The sequence below is a fragment of the Hyposmocoma kahamanoa genome, unplaced genomic scaffold (assembly GCF_003589595.1).
Source record: "Hyposmocoma kahamanoa isolate Upper Pololo Valley unplaced genomic scaffold, ASM358959v1 160, whole genome shotgun sequence".
In the NCBI taxonomy this organism is placed as follows: domain Eukaryota; kingdom Metazoa; phylum Arthropoda; class Insecta; order Lepidoptera; family Cosmopterigidae; genus Hyposmocoma; species Hyposmocoma kahamanoa.
The window spans coordinates 5,274,153-5,285,678 of record NW_020653575.1 but is presented as its reverse complement, the minus strand read 5'-3'; the positions used below and the strand labels follow the sequence as shown (position 1 = coordinate 5,285,678).

The 11,526-nt window shown below is 35.4% G+C and overlaps 1 protein-coding gene across 4 annotated transcripts in view; it reads left to right on the top strand.

Annotated features, from left to right (window-relative positions):
* Positions 1-10,914, top strand: part of LOC113225378 (rhomboid-related protein 2) — a 47,291-nt gene extending 36,377 nt beyond the window's left edge. The window contains exons 3-6 of one of the 4 annotated variants that reach the window (XM_026457669.1): positions 4,509-4,755; positions 6,171-6,384; positions 8,224-8,374; positions 10,524-10,914. In XM_026457669.1, the coding sequence (XP_026313454.1) occupies positions 4,509-4,755; positions 6,171-6,384; positions 8,224-8,374; positions 10,524-10,681 (770 nt within the window). In that variant the 3' untranslated portion in view covers positions 10,682-10,914. The remainder of the gene's footprint in view (positions 1-4,508; positions 4,756-6,170; positions 6,385-8,223; positions 8,375-10,523) is intronic. The other 3 variants (XM_026457668.1, XM_026457670.1, XM_026457667.1) reach the window with 3 other exon arrangements.
* Positions 10,915-11,526: the final 612 nt, after the last annotated feature.

Sequence of the window (11,526 nt, the reverse complement as noted above, 5' to 3'; positions counted from 1 at the left end):
AGTGGAGTCATTTGCCTGTCAGGTATAAAAAAAAAAAAAAAAAAAAATTGAGTAGTATAGTCTGTTCCAATCCATTTCGAACAAAAAGTACACAAACCTGTTTGGTTAAAATTCTACAGCAATCACTCAATAAATCGTATAAGTAACACTTTTGTGTATATTTCCAAGATTTCGACTTGATATATCATCACTTTTTCCAACAATATTCATTTGAATAGCATCGTAAAATCGTATTTGAAAAATGGCAGTCCAAAAGTGAGGTTATTATTCATCTATACTTCTATGAGTTGCCTATGGTTGCATAGTGCTGTTCGAAAAAAAAACATTCGGTTCAATAAATTAAAGTTTAGTAATCGATTATTAAATCGAACATTTCAATCGCAATCGAACAAGTATCTAAGTGTGAGGATTTGAAAGAGGATTTAAATTGAAATTTTAAATATGCTTATACAGGTTATATAAGGAGAACCGCTAGTATGACTCAATTGAACAAATCGATTCATTCAATTAATTAATCGTAGTTGTATTGTAATTTGTAGTTGGCGTTACAATTGGCCATCGCAAACCTATGGTCGGGTCAGTGACTTGTTTGTTTACTTTTTATTCAAAATGGATTGAAACGACATATAGCTCGATGGCTAACCCCTGACAGGCCATTACCTCTACCTTTTAGCACAATACCAAACCTACAAAATCATGCCAATGTTTAAGGAATCTCAGAAATAACCACACACTAATTTCGTTTGACAATTTTATTATATTTAATGTTACTATTAGCTAGTCACCATTAGGTAATTTTTTTTTCTTACGACCAAACGTTTCCCCACATCCGTTAGATTTCGGTATTGCCATTTTAAGGAAAAGCGAAGTCCCAACATTAAGCGGCTTTCGTAAACGAATGTCTTTGATTTTAATAGAACCTTACAATTAACACTATCGACACACAACTGACATGATTTAAAATTAGTAAACTTGAGGCCCTGGACTACTGTGTTATATAGTTAAAATCCTTAGTTATACTTCAGAGCGATGACGTATAGTCCTAGCGTTAACAGCTCAATTTAGCCATTCCCTATTTATAGCCTTTTATTCTCATACGTCCTCTTCTAGTTATCATCGGCAAATAACAAGGTTCAAACGGTTTTAATGAAAAAATAAAAAGGTTCAAACGGTTTTATTTTTTCAAATATTACTTGCTTTTGGCGTAAACCATCGAGTGCGTAAACTAAACAGAAACAAACTACGAACCCGTGGTGCAATAATGCCACAATGTGCGATCATACGTCAAGAGGGCTTTTATGAAACGATGACTTCGTGAAACGAAGATATCGCCCTTTGGACTCTCCTACGTAATCTATCACAATAGATGCGTTTTTTTTTTCATTAAGGGTCTATACGACCTCAAATGGCTTTTGTTGATTCCAAAAATAGTAACACAGAATTATTTTAATTAAATATTAAATTTCATGGTCTGCTATTTATTTAAGGTGCTATATTATTTAGAAGAAAACAATCCTTATTATTGAGGTTTTCGATAAGTATAGTAGAACTGCAGGTGTTTTTTTTTTCACATTTGGTGGGTTGGATTCCCGGTTCAGACAGCCGATTGTTTAAAAATCTTTGAAAGCAGTTCCAATTTTTTTTAAATTAAAACGAAGTCTTGTTTTATTAATTTTTTTTGGTATTTATTTAAGGTACTTTCCCTGCCGTGTGACGCCCTGTACAGACAAAGGCTTCAAAATTATTTAACTCCCCTCTAAATAGAGGTTAAAAAAGTAGATAAAAGATAATTAGTCAAGAGCGTTCGTTCTTTAGAACTGAGTAAAATCGTACATCTTCCTCAGTAACGAAAAAATATTAGACATTCAGTTAGTGAATATAGTCTTCTTCTTCTTATCGTGTCGATACTCCAAAAGGAGTAAAATAAAAATTTTAGGACTATATTGACCCTGAATAGCACGTTGCTACTTTGACTGCGCTGTCCGTGGCCGCGTAAAGATCTTCCCCCGTACAGGTATTAGGACACAAGGGGCACAACAGTAAGTGCTGCATGGACTGTGTTGGGGCACCGCAGTCACATTGGGTTTGACCTTGAAACCCCATTTACACAACTCTGCAGCGTCCTTCCTGAGTGCAAAGGCGATTAATATATTGAATATAGTTACTATTTCATAGAATCAAAAAGTGGTTAACCGCTCCCCGTAGGGTTTAATAAATAAAACCTTAGCAGTGGCGAGGCGTCCATATAACTCGATTTTCACCGGCTTGCATAATATTTTCCACGTATTATCAAATACTACATTTTGTGTTAAATTTTATGTGTAGAATAAGTTAACCAGTGAAGTGAAGTATACTGGTACCATGTGCGCTAATAAGTTTTGTTTATTTGTCTGCAAGCCTTCCACTTTTTCTTAGGGGAAAAGGTTTGTTTGTTTAGCTGCGGCTTTACTAGCGGCAATTGTCACACCTCACCACCGAACCTTAGATAAAATTACTCGTGTAGATTAATTGTTTGATCAATAATTGCGATGACGTTAGTTTAGTTTATAAAATTTCTTGTCAACGCTTAGAATAATAACGCATAGAAACCTAGCCCGCACACGCTAAGTGAGGCAAATTGAAGCGCGCCCAATGGGCCTACATGTGCGGGCGGGCCTTCAGTGCTCAAGGTGAACTTGCACCGCGAACAGCTCCAGAATTTTAGCTAAAAATGACGAAATGTGCGGTAAATTAGTGTAAAAATACGTCAGACAAACATAAAATAGATACTAACATCACATTCCACAAGGAAGTAACGCGTTACAACTTGTATTTTTATATAAATATTCACTAAAACCGAAAATTAACGTATTACTAAAACTAGCCTCCATGAATTTGATTTTTGCCTCACTTGTGACAGTTCGTTTGATATGAAACTATCATTCTATGCGTTATTATTCTAAGTGTCAACGTTGGAAGGTTTTTATTCAGGCCTAGACTTCACTAAGCTGGTTTCACTGTTCTGGATCGATGTTCTTGGCAAGTCGGAGTTAACGTGGTTTATGAATTAGTAGCAAAATTAAGTCGGGGCTTGGGTGGAACCGGCATCGTGAAGTTCTTCTTGTCGTATCGATGGCATACACTAATGCTTGCCATAGTGGTGATAGGTGGTGAAAATTTGCCAATTGGCGTAAGGTTCTCGCTGATTGTTACCCAGGATGCGTCATACGTACAAGAGGCTCCTTTCGTGCACCACATCGTGAACTATTGAAGCACTAAAATGCGATGGCATTTTGAATATCGACCTTGATCTATAGTACAGCAGCGTTTTTTCGTCGCCTTGAAGGGTAGACTTTAGACAGCCGTCTCCTGCGTGGCTTTCGGAAAGCTTTACCATAATAATCACAAATGTTTAGATGTGATGGTGGTGGTACAGGTTGTTTTGATGTCAAGGTGGTGTTTTTTATTTAATGATAAAAAAAATTAAATTATTACAATACTTTTTATTCATTTTTTAGGTACAGTTTTTGCATTATTTTCTATTTTTGATGTTTTCTTTCTAAAAATTAAAAAAGTAAAATGTAATTACATTTTTTTTATTTCATGACCTTAGTATGATAGTGTTGCCACATCGTTTTCAATGTAAATTGTAATTATAAATTATTAGAACTATAAGTGAGTAAAGTAATAAATTAACTGTAATTAACGTTAAAGCTTCCCCATTCATTGTTTTAACCGAAATTAACCAAGCATGAATATTACTAACTATATATTTTTCTTTTCCTCTTATGTTTGTGTTACGTGCTTATTGTCACCCGACCCTTTCACATTATAAAATAAAATCTGCAATAATATATTTCGATATTTTTTTCAACGAAAAACTATATTTATAAAACTATACTTTCAATTTGATAAACTATTCAATGAGTTCTCGTAATTATAATTATATAATTATACTACGTAACTATTCAACAATAAATGTACTCACGTATAATAACAAAATGTTGTATGTATAACATATTTTGACTATACAATTTAAACAATTGAAAAAAAAATTATGAAACAACACTCGTGATTTAAAAAAAAATCTTGTCAACGATTGTTTGCCAAATCAAAATACGCGCCAAATTTTTTTACGTTTTTTCTTCCTCAAAATGATGAATCTTGCAATAAATCTAAAATTGCCTTTTGCTCGTGCAACTCGTGTCTTAATTGATTAATAACATCCTGCCCGATGGGCTGTCACTCGCTCAACTCGTGCTCTATTTCTGATCATTGTTCACTGGCTATATTTATCCTTTTGTCCACAAATAAAAAAAAACTGTCGGGTATGTAATCCAACCGTGTTGATTTCTTTTAACCAAATTCAATTATACTCAATTGTGCTATAAACAATAACTTATGTTAAAAAAAAACAAATTCATCATAATTTCAACAAAAATACAAATTAAAAATAAAAATAAAATTCCCATCCAACTCTTTTACCTATTCCCGTGCATCCTCACCCTTCTTTTGTTGCGTTTTACTAGTCTGTCCAACCACTCGAAGCCATACGATTTTCACATATAAAGACGGCACCTACGAAGAAGAATACACCTGCTGGCCGCCAGCCATCTCCATGATACTGATCTCTTTGGTGGAAATCGTCCTGTTCTGCTACGATGCTGCGCACAACAAGATGGACGCGTCTGGCCCGATCGCGCAGTTGTTCATATACAATCCTCATAGACGAAAAGAAGCCTGGCGGTTCTTGACATACATGCTTGTTCATGTTGGGTAAGTGATTCATTTTTTTACTGATTTTTTAAATTGATTCCTTATGATGTTTCCAAGGCCCGTGAATTCAAGCCGCGCCGGCTTGCACGGGCGAGCTCGCGCCACAGGCGACTTGCGTTTCTACTGGAAGTCTACTCTTGTTCTCCGTCCGGACAAAGAACTATTGTCAAATAAGTGATTCTCTACCAAATTAAAACACAATATCAAATATGAAGTTTAATTCGCATCAAGTGTTTTTTAATTAGCTCGAGTATTATTTATTTGACAGTAATTGTTTCGGACAGATTGCGTAAATGAAGCATAGGAATCTGATCATTTAATCCAGACCGGGATATGTATCTCACGCCTCTTTTAACAACATGAGGAAAGTTCTGTCCTGTCGTAAACTGAACTTAGCTTACTCAGGTTACTTTTATGTTACATCTGGCCTATCGTCATGTACGGCTGCGAAACTTGGACCTTAAAAGAAGACACTACAAGACGCCTGCAGGCATTGGTTGGTCACAGAGGGTCACTAACGAAACCGTGTTTCAGCGTGTTCATATGTCCCGGAAAATGATGCCCTGTATCAAAAGGCGCAACATAGAGTATCTTGGTCACGTGATCAAGAACAATAGATACACGCTGCTACAGCTAATAATTATGGGCAAAGTGCAGGGAAAGAAACGCGCTGGGCGAAGAAAGAAATCATGGCTGCAAAACATCCCGGAGTGGACCGACATTGCCTCTGTCGAACAGCTGTTTCGGTTTGCTGCTGATAGAGACGAATACAGGAAGCTGATGGCCAACCTTCAGCATTGAAGAGGCACTCTAAGGCTCGTATTCTAGAACTCTACTTAATGCTCAAGTCAGGATTTGAGTATGGTTTAAAGCACTCGAAATCATACTCAAGTCCCTGCCATTAGGGTCGTAGTTCTGGAACTACGACTGGAAACACAAGCACTGGTGCTTGTGTTTCCAGTGCAATCCTGACTTGAGCATTGATTAGAGTTCTAGAATACGATCCTAAGAAGAAGTTTCAGACGGATACGGATATCGGGCAGAGAACGAGAGTACAGGGCCTGGTTTGACCAGCCATTCAAAATATTGCGTAAAGAATATTTTCGAATGAAAAACTATTTATGAAAGTTATTCTTTCATTTTTATAGTGTGTTAAACAAAGGGTGTTTAATACAGTTTCAGATAAACTGAATCTCATTATGTTACTACCGTTCTTCAATCTCCTAACAGATTATATTAAACTCCGCTTTGTTTTGTTGCTATGTCCATGTAACCAGAATAAAAAAAAACACTGTCGATTTAGTAGATTATTAATGCATTTTTAATGAACTTATTTAAGTGTCAAATGACAATATATTGCCGAGACTGAAAACTTCTGTAAAAAAATTCACAAAGCTTCCCTTGAATCTTTCCAGTGTCGTCCATTTACTCGTGAACCTCCTGGTGCAACTGTTCCTTGGTGTTCCATTGGAAATGGTGCATCGATGGTGGCGTGTCATTCTAGTCTACCTAGCTGGAGTTGCAGCTGGGTCTCTGGCAACCAGTCTGACTGACCCTCGCGTTTATCTAGCTGGTGCTTCTGGAGGTGTTTACGCGCTTATCGCTGCGCATATAGCCACGATTATTATGGTAAATTTCCTTAATGTCACCCATGAAATATTACTAGATTAAATGTGTAGTTTAGAACTTTATCACCATCGTTTATAAGCTGTAAGACCGGAGGAAGAGGAACTTTTAACTCATAATCATTGACTTACAAATAAATGGACGACGGGTCTAATACAAAAACCACGAAAAAAATGTCCCAAGTCAACCTATTTAAACGTAGTGACATGTAAAGGAATATGAAAAAGCTAAAACGTTGAATTTAAATTGTAATGTCATCGCAGTACTGTATAATTTTGCTTGCTTCGCTGTCAGTCGAACAACCGAAGACTAAAGCGTGAATGACGCTCTGCATACGATTTTAACGTAAGTTCGGACACTTTTTAGCGCGGATCCGACGTCCGTATAATTGTAAGTCAATGCTCATAATCTAAAGATTTTAGCACTATACTGCCGCTAATTAAAACCCGGCTAAGTGAGAAAATAATTGTTTTGAGATATCAGAAAAAATCATGACCCAGTTTTAGAATATTGAAATTGTTTGATGATATTTCAGCTATGCATCGTTGGGGTAAGTTCCGATAAGTCGAACAGGTTAATCAATTTTAACGATTTTTAAAAGAGAATTTTGTTCTCTATTTTTTGCTATTTACTTAACCGTGTTTTAGGTAGTGGACGGCAGTATAGTCTCTCAGTCGATAAAACAGACAACTAATAAGTTTACATGATTTTAAAGAGATGTCGCTACGATGCTCTAAATTCGAAAGGCGGAAAAAAATTTACAGCTGTAAAATCTTGGAAACACGAGTTTATACACTTAGAGGATGGAAAAAATAAAGGAAGATAAATACATCGTATGATGATCATATATATTGAATTTAGCGTAGGTAATATAATGCTTAAAACATGTAAAGCTGATAAACAAAACCAAGTTTAGCTCAAAACTTTTGACTCAAAATAAAGTATTTTCCCCTCACCCCACCTGACTACAGATTAAATAAAATAGTGTTTATATATATGATAGTGTAGTAAGTAAACACACACGTTGAGAGGTCATTTTTAAGTTATTGTTGTCTACCTAATTTCGAGTATATTATTGTGAAATATTATATAATATTTATTATATTAAATAATATAATACTAACCTCAAAATATTCTGAAACAATGTCTATAAGAGGTATTCCGTTAGTGGTACTGAAATAAATGGAAAATTTAACCAGGCTGTTAGTTGGTTTTTCGGAAAGAGCTCTCAAAATCTAGAAATTCTGAATTAAAAACTTTTTTTGCCTGCAATTTCCAGAAAATCGTTAAGGATTGTTAATAGTATTTTTTTAGCTAAAGGCTAGTGGTCAATGCCGTAAAAAATATATAAAAAGATCAGATGTCAATGTCATTATTGTTACATTCTAAGCGTCGCATTCCAAAACTCTAGAAATAAAGCACTAGAAATCATACTCAAGTCCTTGCCATTAGGATCGTATTTCCAGTGCTTGAAATCATACTCAAGTCCTGACTTGAACATTGAGTAAAGTTCTGGAATACGACCCTAAATATATATTAGCATTGAAGTGTTGCTACTTTTTGGAGTTATTTGAGTGTCGCAGTATTGTTGATAATTATTTAAACATGTCTACCAAACTTTGTTTTAAATCAATGACAAAAAAATGGAGGTCACAATATTTTATTTTTTGTTGTTCTGCTAAGCTCTTAATTTCAAGCTTACATCTAACAAAAAAGTTGAGGCTGGTTAAATTTTTCTGGGAATAAAATACTCTCCCATACTAATTCGGTACAAGTCTTTCCATAATAGGTCCTTCGAGCCGGATAGCCAAAATTAAAAGTGTTCTACCCTCATAATTCCAGAACTGGCAAGAGATGGAGTTCGCGATCATCCAGCTGTTAGTATTCCTGCTCCTGGCGGCAGTTGATGTCGGCACTGCTGTGTACGACCGGTACTTTAGAAATCTGCAACAGAACGTTGGATATGTTGCCCATTTGGCGGGTGCTGTCGCTGGTAAGAACTGAACATTACTACCTCCGTGGTCGAACGGTTACTATGCGGTTACTGCCACGCAGAGGTCCCAGGTTCGATTCCCGGGCCGGGAGAAATATTTGCATGGTCGTCATTTATTTACCTCATGAGTTTGGGTGTAATTTGTGGTTGTTTATGTGCGTGTCCATGGCACCCGCGACACAGGGTCCCTAGTGCGGGGCTATGTTCAGTGTGTGCATTATTATTATTGTGAAAAATATTAGTAATTTATATTTTTACCTCTATATAAAAGATCCGAGGCTTCTTGGCCCGAGCCAAAGGCGAGGGTCAAGACGCGAGACAAGGGAAAATGACAAATCCGCACGTGTATCAAACGACGTTTTTTAATACATTTGCGAAAAAACTACATTGAAAGTAAAATAAAACAGTATTTAAACAAAACTCATTTTCTGCTAGTAAATTAAAATAATGAAATACAACCACTGCAACCATTAGTTAAAAGTCTATGGAAATCTAGTTCTAACGTGCTGTTTTTGTTTATTTACTGTAATATCGGTCTGTAACCACTTATTATGAAGTCCTGGTACTTTTGTTTAAACTTCTTTAGGAACCCGTGCACGGTAGTGAGATACAATTTATCTGTAATACATAGAACAAATAAATATATACATAAAAATCTCGCCTGTCACCCATTCAGGGATAGGCAGAGACTGTGGACCTACACTCGATACGTTCATTATATAGTATTTGTAAATAAATATAAGTTTTAATGACGAATGACTTATGTACGTCACAAAACACATAAATATTAAATAAATATACAACTTCTTTAGTTCTATGTTTAAGACTTAAAACAACAGTAAATTTAAAAAAAACTGGAAAAGTAAAAAGCACTAGTGCGAGAAATCCAACTTTCCGCACGATTTGTAGTGCGAAAAATACCCCGTTTTGAGCAACTGTATTAAAAACTATGTTACGGTTTTGAAGGGTAAGGGTACTGGTGAAACAACAGGCACATGCGGCTTGTTGACTAATGTCTCACGGTGACGAGCGCAGCGGCGCGGCGGTGCCCTTCAAAATTTTACGATTTAAAGCTCAGCGTGTGCTGTCTGTGAGCGTGTCGCTTACCACTTGTTCGTCCCGTCACTTGGTATTAGAAAACAAAAAACCGTAGCATAATGGACTTTATGTTAACTAGATATGAGCTAAAAAACAGGTCGAAAGAATTCTCGCGCAGTCTTGGTAATTCCCGCAGCTACCGTACAGCAACTACAAAAATTAGCTTACATTCAATTTCGCGACAGTGTAAATTGAGGCTAATTGCCTATGGTGTCTAAGACTAAACAAAATACGAGCTATATCTTAATTAAAATATATTTTCTTATATATATTTCAAATGCAAAATACTTTCATTAATTATATCGAAAATATAAAATACGGTATTTCAACGTAAGTTAAAATACAACACATCACCACTAACCGGGTACGAAAGTACTTGAAATATTAAACACAAAATACGGTTTTAGGTGATAAATACATGTTTTTAAAAATAATTCATATACTACCCTTCCCTGATGGTATTTATGGAGTGTTTTTGATCAGGGTCGTTAATCGTTCTCAGATTCCATTCTGTACGTAGACCTATGTCTAAAGGCAATGTATTTGTGTATTTTAAATAAAACATTCGAAATATAAATACCGTCAACCTTAGAATAATAACGCATAGAATGATAGTTTCATATCAAACGAACTGTCACAAGTGAGGCAAAAATCAAATTCATGTAGGCTAGTTTTAGTAGTAGGTTAATTTTCGGTTTTGGTGAATATTTATATAAAAATACAAGTTGAAACGCGTTACTTCCTTGTGGAATGTTGATGTGATGTTAGTATCTATTTTATGTTTGTCTGACGTATTTTTACACTCATTTACCGCACATTTCGTCATTTTTAGCTAAAATTCTTGATCTGTTCGCGGTGCAAGTTGACCTTGAGCATTGGCCCGCCCGCTCGTGTAGGCCCTTTTGGCGCGCTTCAATTTGCCTCACTTAGCGTGTGCGGACTAGGTTTCTGTGCGTTATTATTCTAAGCCGTCAACTATGTCTCACTAGATTACAATGATATCTGTTAAGTTGTAGTATAAGTATTGACTTAAATTTTCTTTATTTTACAGGCCTTCTAGTGGGAATCGGGGTTCTGCGTAACCTGGAAAAACGCAAATGGGAGAAGCGTCTGTGGTGGGCGGCGGTGGTGCTTTACTTTACTCTGATGATCGCTGGAATTTTGGCCAATATATTTTGGACTGATCACTTCCCACCTAGTACTGTTTAATATAGAGTTTATAGACAAGATGGAGAGGGTCACACGCTCTTTTAATTGCCAAAGGATCTCTTGGACCATATTTATCGTCATAATATATTCCATCAAAAGCAACATTTTAGAAGTCGTAGATAGCGCAGCAGTAATCACTTAAAAGAAGTAAATAGTGAATTCAAACGAAATTCAATTCCGTATTTTCGCAAAAATACGCGATGCGTAACAGATTTAGTAAAAAAAAAAAAAAACCGTTATTTTTACGAAAATACGGTTTACGCGATCCCATAACGAAATTGGCAAATGTACATACAGTCAAAATTCTAAATTCAAAAAATTTCAAAAATAACGTTATGAACTTTAAAAGTGGAATAATTGGCATAACATGGTAACAGAACACGAATTTTAAATTTAAAAAAGTACGTAAGCAAATGAAAAAATGTAAAGTGCCTTCTTGTAGATATAATTTGTTTATGTAGTAATTTATATGTAGTTGTAAAAAATGGCATTTTTTACAGTGCCTTTGTACACACACACGCACAAGAAGTATTTTTGCATTACATCAAGAAAGATTGAATTGTTGGATATTATTAATTGCTTTTATCCAAAAAATATGAAATTTACTTATTTTGATTATAAATTATGAAGTATTAAAATAAGAATTAGTATTGTACTTGCCTTCCTGCTATAATTTAAGAGTCGCCATATTATTTTTATCTTAAGTTTTTTTATACTGCATTTAAAGAGACTTTCGGCCTACTGGAATCTTATGACAAGTGGGGAAATTGAACAATATTTACACTTGATTTCATTGGAATAAACCTTCTTAATAATTAACGACTGAAAAGTGATAATTAACTTGA